This window comes from Phyllobates terribilis, unplaced genomic scaffold, assembly GCF_046119375.1.
Source record: "Phyllobates terribilis strain yellow unplaced genomic scaffold, ASM4611937v1 Scaffold_5__5_contigs__length_657084704, whole genome shotgun sequence".
NCBI classification, from domain to species: Eukaryota; Metazoa; Chordata; class Amphibia; order Anura; family Dendrobatidae; genus Phyllobates; species Phyllobates terribilis.
The window spans coordinates 505,641,993-505,656,235 of record NW_027362765.1 but is presented as its reverse complement, the minus strand read 5'-3'; the positions used below and the strand labels follow the sequence as shown (position 1 = coordinate 505,656,235).

The 14,243-nt window shown below is 44.4% G+C and overlaps 1 protein-coding gene across 1 annotated transcript in view; it reads right to left on the bottom strand.

Moving 5' to 3' along the window:
- Nucleotides 1–7,615: 7,615 nt before the first annotated feature.
- Nucleotides 7,616–14,243, bottom strand: part of PKD2L1 (polycystin 2 like 1, transient receptor potential cation channel) — a 171,740-nt gene continuing 165,112 nt past the window's right edge. The window contains exon 15 of the mRNA XM_073681417.1: nucleotides 7,616–9,223. Coding sequence (XP_073537518.1) covers nucleotides 9,071–9,223 — 153 coding nt within the window. The 3' untranslated portion in view covers nucleotides 7,616–9,070. The remainder of the gene's footprint in view (nucleotides 9,224–14,243) is intronic.

The following is a 14,243-nucleotide window of genomic DNA, read 5'->3' as shown; positions in this document are numbered from 1 at the left end:
AAACACACGATGGTAACAGAAATAACTTGAATCTTACAAACGTAATACATTTCAAATCTATGAAAATGAACAAATGAAAGTCAGTCATTGCTTTTCAACCCTGCTTCAACAGAATTTAAAAAAAATTTAACTCATGAAATAGGCCTGGACAGAAATGATGGTACTCTTAACTTAATATTACTCTATCGCCTCATTGGGGGACACAAGACCTTGGGTGTTATGCTGTCCACTAGGAGGCGACACTATGCATAATCTGAAAAAGATGAACTGTGGCTCCTCCCCTGCAGTATACACCCCTAGACGGCGGCAGCCATCTTCAGTTTTTGCTTAGTGTCGCTAGGAGGCACACCTCAGACCTTCACTTGTCCCTCGCTTCAGCACGGGATTACAGATGAAGAAAAGAGGGTCTCTTGAGACCCCCGGCATGGCTCCTTCCTCTGCCCCCTACTATGGTGTGCACAGTTGAAGTTGAGATGGCGTAACCACCATGCTGCTCCTTCTCCGGCCCCTCGGGTCAGGCTCGAAGTTGAGAACCCCCCTCCTTCCCCAATTCCCTCGGTCTTGGTCCGAAGTTGAGGCGAGGACAAAGCCCCCTGACGGTGACAGCGGCACCCTCCCTAATCCCCCCTGGGGCTATTAGGTTGAGACACCATCAGGTAGGGCCTGGACGGCAGCATCTGCAGCTCTCACCAGCCAGCACACTGCAGCCGAGGACCAGCAGCAATACAGGAGCCCCAGTCTGTCTGTGGGATCCTGTAGGAGCCGGGGGGAGTGCAGGCAGCCATGGCACACACAAGCACAGGCCTTCACAGGCTCTGCACCTGCGGCAGCTTTCTCCCTAAAAGCGCCTAAGGGGGATTCTCTTCAGAGCCCCCCTTCCATTTATGCCCCCACCGCCATTCTGCCTTTCAATCCGGGGGGTTCCGGTTCTGATCCGCCCCCCCCCCCCCCGACTACCGCGCCGGCCTGGAGCCCTTCTGGGCATAGAAAATAAATTTAGACCGCGGCTTCGGCCTAGCCGAAGCTACCGCCCATTCTCCGCCCCCCGGATGACGATTTTGACACTCTGCGGTGTCACACGGGGCGGATCTAGGCTGTAGGGCGCGCATCCCCATAGAAACTGCCGTCCTTGCAGCGCTCCGCACCCCTTCTCCTTCACCTCAGGATACAGGAGAAGAGTTACGGCGGCCATTACTGCTGCAGGACATTCACAGGCCAGCCAGGTCTCCGGGGAGGCACAGGACCAGGCTTTTTCAGCGCTGCTCACAGGGGCACATTGGTGGGGTAAGTTCTCAACTTGAGTTACCCCTCAGCTGTGAATTTTTTAATACTCTGTATCCTCCTCTGCACAGTTAGCCCCCCTGCATAGCCACTCCAGGTGCACTATGCTGGGCTCAAAGTCTAAGAAAACCAGGCAGGACTGCTTTTCCAGAGTGGTGAGAAGCCTGCAGTAATGCTCTTCCCAGCGGCATATCCGCATTGCAAGGATTGTACGCAGACTACTGTGCCAGAGTCCCAAGCAGCCCCTACTACCCTTCAGTGGAATGGGCCACTCAAATGTCACAATCTATGACACCGTTCATAGATAACATGACCGACAATTGATTCAGGCTCTGCAAAGTCATACCTCTGCTAGACTACCCAGGAAAGGGAAAGTCTGACTCAGCCACATACTGACCCAGGCACATCCAGGTCAGGGTAAGGACGCAAGCGCACCCATAGGTCATGCTCATCTGCGTCATCACACAGCACACGGTCATCCCTGTCTAGGGACAGATACTGTAGTCCCAGGTCATCTAGACAGTCCCCTACCAGGGACAGGGATTATATTTCTCCGCACCATTCCCCGTCCAGAGAAATACTCCATTCTGATTCACCTAGGAGACACATTAGTGACACACAGGAGTCAGAAGATTCCGACTCAGACAAAGAAACTGATGGATCCCTAACTCTAAGCCCACCTAGCAATACAGCGCTAGTTGAGGACATAATCTCGTCCATGCATCGGGTGCTGGATATCTCTGATCCGACCCCGGACGCACCACAAGATAACATTTCATTTGAAGGAGCCCTGAAGCCGCCTAAGTTTTTCTTGAATCATTCAGAATTTAAAATCTATCCTCAAAGAATGGACAGACCCACCAGCTGTGGACCCCCCCAGTCTCAAGGCTGGCAGCACAGACACTTCTTTCACTGCTAGATAGCTCAACCCTCAGGGATGCAGCAGACCGGCAGGTAGAAAGTATGGCTCGTTCAATTTGCGAAATCACAGGAGCCTCCCTAGCTCCCGCGTTCGCTTCAGTCTGGGCAGCTAAGGCCATACTGGCTTGGGCAAAAAAAAAAAAATTTACAAACTGGCCTTCAAGCTTCTGCCCCTGAACTGTCGGAGCAAGCAGTTCAAATACCAGTTGTGGCAGACTACTTGCTTCATGCAGCTCTGGATTCTGCAAGAGGTGCAGCGGGGGCAATATCACACGCCATCGCTATTCGGTGTATCCTTTGGCTGCGTGAATGGAAAGCGGACGCAGCCTCTAAGAAGTCCCTCACACAGCTTCCATACCTCAGCGGTTGGCTTTTCGGTGAAAGGTTGGACACCATGATATCCAACGCCACCGGGGGTAAGAGTACCTCTCTTCCCCAACTGAAACTCAAACGCAATTATAACAAGCGTAACCAAGCTAGATTCCGATCCTTTCGGAACTCTTCCGGCTGGTCCGTCTCTCGGCCAGCACAAAATAACAGCCGCTTCACACGCAGGGAAGACTCGAGATCGACACAAAAGTCGGACAAGACCTGGCAGTCAAATGCAGGCCAATCAAAATCAAAAAGAGGGAAATCCCAAAAATTTCTTCTCATCATGACTCACGGACTCAAAAAGACACTCCACCTGTAGGCGGCTGACTTGTACTCTTTCATCAAGTCTGGCTACCTATTACAGAAGACAGGTGGGTCAGGGAACTAGTATCTTCAGGATCCAAAATAAAATTTACTTCCAACCCACCAAACAGATTCCTTAGATCTGTTCCCCCAAAACTGCCAGAAAAAGCTTTTCACCAAGCGGTCTCCTCGCTCCTTCAAGCACGTGTCATAATACGTGTCCCAACAGCCGAGCGCTTCCAGGGGTTCTACTCCAATCTATTCGTAGTCCCCAAGAAAGGAGGTGGGGCACGGCCCATACTAGATCTAAAACAGCTCAACAAATATGTAAGAGTACGTCACTTCCGTATGGAGTCTCTTCGTTCCATCATCGCATCCATGGAAAAAGGAGAATATAGACATACAAGATGCATACCTGCATATACCGATTGCACCTGCCCATCAGAGATTTCTCAGGTTCGCAATCGACCAGGACCACTACCAGTTCGTGGCTCTCCCGTTCGGACTCACCACGACCCCCAGAGTGTTTACCAAAGTCATGGCTGCCACCATGCACGTCCTACACTCCAGAGGCATAGTGGTCATTCCATACCTAGACGATCTCCTCGTCAAGGCTCCCACCTTCAAGGACTGCGAGCTCAGTGTCTCAATCACGATCGACACTCTGAGTCGCCTGGGCTGGTTAGTCAACCTACAAAAGTCGTCACCAGCCCCAAACCAGTCTCTGACATTCCTGGGAATGCTATTCAATACCTCCAGGGGTCTAATACTCCTTCCCAAGGACAAGGCACTGCCTCTCCGTTTAGGAGTTCGCACCCTTCTCAGCAAACCCCCTCGATCTCTCCTGTTTACCATGAGAGTCCTTGGCAGGATGGTGGCGGCAATAGAAGCGGTTCCATTTGCCTAACTTCACCTCAGACCTCTCCAATTAGACATTCTCAAGTCATGGGACAGGAACTCTTCTTCTCTTGACAGGAAGTTCCAGCTGACGTTGTCAACCAGGAAGTCCCTTCACTGGTGGATCAACTGGACCTCTCTAACAAAAGGGAAATCTTTTCTCCCAGGTCAATGGAAGGTCCTGACCACCGACGCAAGCCTGACAGGTTGGGGTGCAGTACACCTACACCACAGAGCACAAGTGGTCCCCAGCGGAAGCAACCTTACCCATCAACATTCTGGAAATTCGTGCCATCCTCCTGGCGTTAAGAGCCTTCCATCACTTACTGGCAGCCTCCCACATCAGGGTACAGTCGGACAATGCAACGGCCGTGGCATATGTCAATCACCAAGGGGGGACCCGCAGTGTCCGGGCGATGCGAGAAGTGACACGCATTCTTCACTGGGAGGAAAAAACCGGACTCCATTATCTCTGCGGTCCCCATTCCGGGTGTAGACAACTGGGAAGCAGACTTCCTCAGCCGGCAAGGAATAGACTCGGGAGAGTGGGCTCTCCATCCCGAAATCTTTCAACAGATTTGCCATCGTTGGGGTACTCCGGATGTGGACCTAATGGCGTCTCACCTCAATGCCAAAGTCTCCAACTTCATGGCCAGATCACGCGACCCGCGAGCGCTAGCGGAGGACGCCCTGGTTCAGGACTGGACCCAGTTCCAGCTCCTGTACATTTTTCCACCTCTCCTCCTGATTTCCAGAGTGGTGAGAAAGATCAAACAGGAGGGAGTACCAACCATCCTAATTGCACCGGACTGGCCCAGGCGTACATGGTACGCCGACATCGTACGACTCACAGCAGACGTTCCCTGGCGTCTTCCCGACCGCCCGGATCTTCTATCACAAGGCCCGTTCTACCACCAGAACTTAGAGGCCCTCAATTTGACGGCATGGCCATTGAGACCTGGATTCTAACCCAGGCAGGTTTTTCGCCAGATGTCATTGGAACCATGATCAGAGCACGAAAACCAACCTCGGCCAAGATTTACTACCGTACCTGGAAAGCCTTCTTTACCTGGTGTGAATCTCGTAACCAAACCCCACTACCCTATTCCCTACCCAGGGTACTCTGTTTTCTCCAATCGGGCCTGGAAACCAGACTATCCCTGGCCTCCCTTAAGAGCCAGGTGTCAGCTCTTTCAGTGCTTTTTCAAAAGTGCATTGCTCACAAACCTCAAGTAAGAACACTCTTCAGGGGGTTTCCCGATTGGTTCCCCCCTACAGACGACCACTAGAAACGTGGGACCTCAACCTGGTGCTGACTGCATTGCAGGAATCACCCTTTGAATCCCTTAGGGAAGTCCCACTCTGTCTTCTATCACAGAAAGTGTTTTTTTCCTCGTGACAATCACCTCGCTACGCAGGGTGTCTGAACTCACAGCACTCTCCTGCACACAGCCCTTCCTGATTTTTTTCCAGGACAAGGTAGTCCTCCGTACAGTTCCATCCTTCCTTCCGAAGGTTGTGTCCAACTTCCATCTCAATGAAGAAATTTCGCTACCATCCCTCTGCCCGGTTCCGGTTCATAGAGTGGAAAAGGCTTTCCATACGCTTGACCTTGTCAGGGCATTGCGTATCTATGTGTCTAGGACTGCGCCCTTCCGGAAATCTGATTCTCTTTTCCTCCTTCTGGAAGGTGGCCTCAAGGGTCTGCCAGCTTCTAAAGCTACCCTTGCCAGGTGGATCAGATCCACCATACAAGAGGCCTACCGCCTCAAAAATTCTCCTCTTCCAGTAGGTATTACGGCACATTCGACACGCGCGGTAAGGGCCTCCTGGGCCATTCGGCACCAGGCTTCGGCACAACAAGTGTGTAAGGCAGCCACCTGGACCAGCCTACACACGTCTACCAATCACTATAGCGTTCATACCCAATCCTCAGTAGATGCGAGCCTGGGCAGACGTGTTCTGTAGGCGGCAGTACCCTAATTATAGTGACCCGTCTACACAATATTCGTCCATTGCTTCTCACCCAGGGACTGCTTTGGGACGTTCCAAGGTCCTGTGTCCCCCAATGAGGCTACAGAGTAAAGGAGATTTTTGTGTACTCACCGTAAAATCTCTTTCTCTTAGCCTCTAATTGGGGGACACAGCTCCCACCCTGTTGCCCTTCCGGGCTGTTATATTGAGTTCTCATATTGGTTTTCCTTTGAGTTCTTATATAGTTGCCTTTTCATAGGCATGACTATGTTATCTATGTTACGTTCCTCCTACTGCTTTTGCACAAAACTGAAGATGGCTGACGCTGTCTAGGGGTATATACTGCAGGGGAGGAGCCACAGTTAATCTTTTTCAGATTATGCATAGTGTCGCCTCCTAGTGGACAGCATAACACCAAAGGTCCTGTGTCCCCCAATTAGAGACTAAGAGAAAGAGATTTTACGGTGAGTACACAAAAATCTCCTTTTTGTTGAACAACCTTTTGAGGCAATCACTGCAATCAAACGATTCCTGTAACTGTCAATGAGACTTCTGCAAATCTCGACAGGTATTTTGGCCCACTGCTCATGAGCAAACTGCTCCAGTTGTCTCGTGTTTGAAGGTTGCCTTTTCCAGACTGCATGTTTCAGCTCTTTCCAAAGATGCTCAATAGGATTTAGGTCAGGGCTCATAGAAGGCCACTTCAGAATAGTCCAATGTTTTCCTCTTAGCCGTTCATGGGTGTTTTTAGCTGTGTGTTTTGGGTCATTATCCTGTTGCAAGACCCATGACCTGCGACTGAGACCAAGCTTTCTGAAACTGGGAAGCACATTTCTCTCTAGAATCCCTTGATAGTCTTGAGATTTCATTGTACCCTGCACAGATTCAAAACACCCTGTGCCAGATGCAGCAAAGCAGCCACAGAACAGCGCCTCCTCTATCTTTTCACGACGGATGGTGTGATCTGACACTGATGTTCCTTGAGCTTGAAGTTCACCTTTAATCTCTTTAGAAGTTATCCTGGGCTCTTTTGTTACCATTCGTATTATCCGTCTCTTTGATTTGTCATCAATTTTCCTCCTGCGGCCATGTCCAGGGAGGTTGGCTACTGTCCCATGGATCTTAAATTTCTGAATAATATGTGCAACTGTAGTCACATGAACATCAAGCTGCTTGGAGATGGTTTTATAACCTTTACTTTTAACATGCTTGTCTATAATTTTCTTTCTAATCTCCTGAGACAACTCTTTCTTTTGCTTCCTCTGGTCCATGTTGAGTGTGGCACACACCATGTCACCAAACAGCACAGTGATTATCTGTAGCCCTATACAGGCCCACTGGCTGATTATAAGATTGTAGACACCTGTGATGCCAATTAGTGGACACAACTTGATTTAACATGTCCCTTTTGTCACATTATGTTCAGGGGTACCATCATTTCTGTCCAGGCCTATTTCATGAGTTAAATTTTTTTTTTAATTCTGTGGAAGCAGGCTTGAAAAGCAATTTGTGACTTTCATTTGTTCATTTTCATAGATTTGTAATTTATTACTTTTGTCAGATTCAAGTTATTTCTGTGACCATTGTGGGTTTTTCTTTCAGTAAGCAAGGGGTACCAACAATTTGACCATGTGTGTATAAGCTGCTCAAATGTATTCAGTAATCTTGTCAACATTCTTTCCAAACCAAATAACTTTATACTATTTATGCATTTTTCCTTAATTAAATTTAATTTAAATAATGGCATGCTGTATGCAATATACCAAAATATCTATTTAGTATCTGCATGATTTTTTTAAAATAATTATATATTAATACTCTGACAAAGTTGTCTAGTAAGGCATTTATTATAATTCTACATCAGTTTTATATTGTAATAGATCTTGATTTTATAATTTTGTTAATTACATTTCCTCTTGCAATCATGCTTATACATACATTTTAGTCTACATATATATTTTTTTAATTTTGTCTAACATGTATACAGTAGTGATTAATACAGTAGGCGCACAAACAGTACCATGTGGAGAGTAATCAGTTCAGAATTTCAGAAGTTAAGAACATCTAGATCTGTCCTAAATGGTTTAGTTCAGGATTGAAGCTATATTATTATCCTTATATATTATTTATTTGTACATATAGCAACCATGTAAGTACACCACAGCAGTATTATTAGCCTGCATCAGAACCTGGACAGAGGACATACATCTAATGCAAGAGACAGCAACAACTAAGGATGATATGGACAACAGTACTGGGGTGATGTGGTTGCCTTTTGGTACATGAGAAAAGTAGCAAAAATCATTGTTAAAGGAAATCTGTCACCAAGTTTTTGCCTCCTAGTCTGAAAGCAAAAATAATGTAGAGACCGAAACCTTGATTCCAGTGATGTATCACTTACTAGGTTGCTTATTGTAGTTTGGATAAATTCACTGTTTTATCAGCAGGAGATTATCATTAGAGGACTAGTAAATCTGTTGTCAGGTAGTCAAGCATATTCATGAGCTCTGTATAACCCCGCCCCATCCACTAATTGGCAGCTTTCTGTGTACACTGTATATGGGCAGAAAGGTGCCAATCAGTGACATGGGTGGGGCTATACAGAGCTCAGCATTCAGAGAACTGCTAGATCTGCAGGAGATGAAATAGTGATTTTATCAAAACTGCAGCAAGCAGCCCAGTAAGATTGCTAAACCCAACTACCAGTACCTACTTTTTGTCTTCAGCTAATTGTTATGATAATCAGGAAGGTTGGGAAAGAATGAAATAAAAACTCCCCAGTAAAATTCCTTTCAATTGTCTGATTTTCACACATGTGTTCTGTTTATTTTTTAACTGAATCCATACGGACATATTATAGCCTATGATTTTTTCACTTTTTTTTTCGTTTGCAGACCATCATCTGTCCACTAAAAAAACAGACATGTTTCATTTTGGTCCGATTTGCAGACCACTTTCATCCATTCAAGGGAATAAGTCTGCAAAATAACCACAAACAAACAGCATATGGATGGCATCCATGTCACATCCATGTATGTCTGTTTTTCAGTGACTGGTTGCCAGGGGAAGCTTAGAAAAGCTTGTGACGTACTGTTAGAAAAGCTTGTGACATACTGTAAAACACATGGATGTTTGGGGGTGTTTCTGCACAAGGAAGAATAATTATGTATTTCATTAGAAGATGTAAGCGAATGTTTGTTTTATTTTCCTAGCTAAAAAGCGCCAGATAGAAGTAAATGTAACCACGACACTGAACAGAGATACTGTACATTAGATTAGGAGAATTAGGAGGTAACAGGTGAAAGGCACATCTTAGGAAACACTAAGTGAAATTCAAAGAATTCTGTGAGCCGTTCATATGTGGATACACAGCATTACTGCTCCTGTGTGATGGCTCCATGATGTTCCTGGGTTTATACTCTGATTCCCAGCCTTCCTTGCTTGGATGAACTTCTTCCCAACTTAACTGTTTCTCCTTTAAAAAAGAAAAAAATTGATCTATATTTTAATGTAAAAAAGGTTGATTGAAATAAATAGAGGTAAAACTGCAATTTCCCCAGTGTAATTATTCAGTTTAGGATTCGTGCTCGGCAATGTCTATATGTTAGTGCAGAAGCCTAGCAATAAACTTGATAATAAATATTTCTAAACTCATTAGGCATTTGTATCTTATGCATACATCCATATGTAGCAAGTGGTTGCCCACATTAACGATAAGTGCCCACAGTTAGTATTTGGTGTGTTTTTGATGCTGCAAATTTTCTGCAGCATTTCTGCACCAATTGGCTAAGGTCATGCTCACACGATGCATTTGTAATGTGTAGTTTTTTTGCTGTGATTTCCAAAAATATGGTAAAAATTCATCGTTTTTGGAAAATCACAGCAAAAAAGCGCATTGCTAATGCTGGAACTTTAATATGCTGTTTTGTTTTTTTTTTAATATGAAAATACACAACAGAAAATACTCATTGGGAACTTAGCTTAGGTCTACGTTCCCAGGATGAGCTTTTAGTGAGTTTTTGATGTTGCAGATTTTCTGCACCTATTAGATAAATTTGATTACTTGCATTTTTTATCGTGTTTTTGACACTGAGATTTCTGTTTAGTTGGTGTGTCATGTTTTAAACAAAGTTGCTTTGTTTTTGATACTTCCTGGTATTTGGCTTTGACAAAACATTATTGATACAATCATGTGTGGATTACATGTGTTTTTAGTGCGCTTTTGCCGCAGAAACATACTAAAACGCATCTTTGTTTTTTACCTGTGGATTTTCCCCATCTAATGCAAGTCTATGGGGAAAATACCCGCTAGAGAAATTGACATGTTGCAGATTTGAAACCCGCACCGCAGGTCAGTTTACGATGAGTAAAAAGAAGCCCAGTGGGCATGAGATTTCTATAAATCCCATCCACTTTGATGGAACTGTAAGACGCGGTCTTTTTGATGCAGTGAACATGCGCAGTGTCAAAAACTCATTGTGGGTACCAGGGGCATACATGGAAATCATGGGGCCCCGTAGCAAAAGTTCTAATCAGGCCCCCGCCACCCAAAAAGTAAAAAAAATAATATTCAGTGGGGCACAGAAGAGCATATCTCACAACTTTGCCACGCTTACAGAGCAATTTTCCTCCTATTGAAGTTCTAGATTCCCCTTTCATTGCCCCCATAAAGTATGATGCCAACAGAAGGGCCCAACAAACACAATATGATATCCACACAGTAAATTCCTACACAGTACTCTCCACACGCACAGTATAACCCTACTGTACCCACCCGACAAAGTATGGTGACCTCAACACAGTATGATGCCCCAACTGTAAGCCCAACACAGCCTCCACACAATATGATAGCCTCCAATCAGTATGATGGACCCCACATAGTCCTCCAAACAGTATAATGGACCCCCACAGGGTCCTCCAAACAGTATAATGGATCCCACATAGCCTTCTATATAATACACTGGCCCCCCACATAGCCTTCCATACAATATAATGGCCACCACATAGCCTTCCATATAATATAATAGCCCCCAAATTGCCTTACATAAAATATAATGGGCCCCACATTTCCATCCATATAATATAATGGGCCCCATATTGCCATCCATATAATATAATGGACCCCCACATTGCCATCCATATAATATAATGGGCCCCACATTGTCATCCATATAATATAATGGACCCCCACATTGCCATCCATATAATATAATGGGCCCCACATTGCCATCCATATAATATAATGGACCCCCACATTGCCATCCATATAACATAATGGCCCCATATTGGCTTACATATAATGTAATGGGCCACCACATAGCTTTCCGTATAATATAATGGGCCCCATATTGCCATCCATATAATATAATGGTCCCACATTGCCTTACATATAACGTGATGGGCCACCACATAGCTTTCCATAAAATATAATGGGCCCCAGATTGCCATCCATATAATATAATGGTCCCACATTGCCTTCCATATAATGTAATGTATGTGGGGCCCCAACATAGTCCTCCATATAATATTATGGCCCCACATAGCCTTCCATACAGTATAATGTAATGGGCCCCACACAGCCATCCATATATTATAATGGGCCCCACATTGCTGTCTATATAATATAATGACCCCACATAGCCTTGCATATATTGTAATGGCACCAAATAGCCTTCCATATAATATAATGGGGCCCACAGCCTTCCATATAATATAATAACATAGTAACATAGTTTTTAAGGTTGAAGGAAGACTAAGTCCATCTAGTTCAACCCATAGCCTAACATGTTGATCCAGAGGAAGGCAAAAAAAAAACATGTGGCAAACACTAAGCTCCACATTGGAGAAAAAAATTACCTTCCCGACTCCATACGACAATCAGACTAGTTCTCTGGATCAACGCCCTATCAAGGAATCTAGTATTTATAACCTGTAATATTATACTTTTCAAGAAAGGCATCCATGCCCTTCTTAAATTTTAACAGTGAATCACTCATTACAACATCATGCGGCAGAGAGTTCCGTAGTCTCACTGCTCTTACAGTAAAGAATCCGCGTCTGTGATTAAGATTAAACCTTCTTTCCTCCAGACGTAGAAGATGCCCCCTTGTCCCCGTCTCAGGCCTCAGAGTAAAAAGATCAGTAGAAAGGTCTTTGTACTGTCCCCTCATATACTTGTACATAGTAATAAGATCACCCCTAAGCCATCGTTTTTCCTAACTAAATAACCCCAAGTGTAATAACCTGTCTTGGTATTACAGAACCCCCAGTCCTTTAATAACCTTGGTCGCTCTTCTCTGCACCCGCTCTAGTTCAGCTATGTCTTTCTTATACACCGGAGACCAGAACTGTACACATTATTCTAAGTGTGGCTGCACTAATGACTTGTATAGAGGTAAAATTATGTTCTCCTCATGAGCATCTATGCCTCTTTTAATGCATCTCATTATTTTATTTGCCTTTGCAGCAGCAGCCTGACACTGGCCACTAAACGTGAGCTTATCGTCCACCAGTACACCCAGGCCTTTTTCAGTTACAGTTTTGCCCAGTGTTTTACAATTAAGCATATAATTATACATTTTATTTCCTCGAGCCAAGGGCATTACCTTACATTTATCCCCATTAAAGCTCATTTGCCATTTATCAGCCCAAGCTTCTAGTTTACATAGATCCTCCTGTAATATAAAATTGTCCTCCTCTGTATTGATTACCCTGCAGAGTTTAGTGTCATCTGCAAATATTGAAATATTACTCTGTATGCCCCCTACAAGGTCATTAATAAATATGTTAAAAAGAAGGGGGCCCAATACTGACCCCTGTGGTACCCCACTGTTAACTGAGACCCAGTCTGAGTGTTTTCCATTAATAACCACCCTTTGTTTCCTATCACTGAGCCAATTCTTAACCCACATACATATATTTTCCCCTATCCCCATTGTTCTCATTTTATGTATCAACCTTTTGTGTGGAACCGTATCAAAAGCTTTTGAAAAGTCCATATACACAACATCCACTGCATTTCCTTGGTCCAGTCCAGAACTTGCCTCCTCATAAAAACTGATCAGATTAGTTTGACAGGAACGGTCCCTCGTAAACCCATGTTGATATTGGGTCATGAGGTTATTCTTCTTCAGATACTCTATTATAGCATCTCTTAGGAAACCCTCCAGGATTTTACCCACAGTAGAGGTTAAGCTTACTGGCCTATAATTTCCAAGGTCAGTTTTTGTCCCCTTTTTGAATATTGGCACCGCATTTGCTATACGCCAGTCCTGTGGTACAGACCCTGTTATTATGGAATCTTTAAACATTAAAAATAATGGTCTATCTATGACATTACTTAATTCCTGCAGTACTCGCGGGTGTATCCCATCCGGGCCCGGGGATTTGTCAACTTAAGTGATTTTTAGACGCCGCCGTACTTCCTGCTGGATTAAGCAAGTGACATTTACTGGAGAATTTTTGTTATCACTAATCATGTTTTCTGTCATGCGATTTTCTTGTCTAAATACGGTTGAAAAAAAATCATTTAGCATATTGGCTTTTTCCTCATCCTCATCCACCATTTCCCCCAGACTATTTTTAAGGGGGCCAACACTATCATTTTTTAGTTTTTTACTATTTATGTAGTTAAAGAATATTTTGGGGTTATTTTTACTTTCTCTGGCAATGATTCTCTCTGCCTCAATCTTTGCTGCCTTGATTTGTTTTTTACATAATTTATTTAATTTTCTATATTTATTTAATGCCTCATCACTACCTACTTGCTTTAGTTCTCTAAATGCTTTCTTTTTGTCACTTATTGCGCCCCTTACAGCTCTATTTAGCCCTAGTGGTTTCCTCCTATTTCTTGCATGTTTATTCCCATAGGGTATATATTGTGCACAGGTCCTATTCAGGATGTTAATAAATGTCTCCCATTTGCTTTGTGTAGCTTTATGTCTCAGGATATCGTCCCAGTTTATTGCACTAAGATCATCTCTTAAACGTTGGAAATTTGCCTTCCTGAAGTTTAGTGTCCTCGTAACCCCTCTACTACACATCTTATTAAAGGTTACATGAAAACGTATTATTTTGTGATCACTATTACCCAAGTGACCCCCAACTCGTATATTTGATATGCGGTCTGGCCTATTGGTTAATATTAGGTCTAGCAGTGCCCCCCTTCTTGTTGGGTCCTGAACCAGTTGTGAAAGGTAATTGTCTCTCATAGTAGTCAAAAACCTATTTCCTTTGCTTGAACTACATGTTTCTGTCCCCCAATGTATTTCAGGCTCTACATAGCCCTTCATATAATATAACGGGTCCCACATTGCCTTCCATATAGTATAATTCCCAATCTAATCATTCCCCCGCTGCTCCGGTCTCGTCAGTGTGTCTTCTACGGCTCTGCACTGCGGCGCGTTGTAGTGACTTCATCACGTCCGCTTCGCTGAAATGTCTGATGCAGAGGAAGAGTGATGGAGGACGGAGGGTCAGCAGATTTTCCCTCCTCC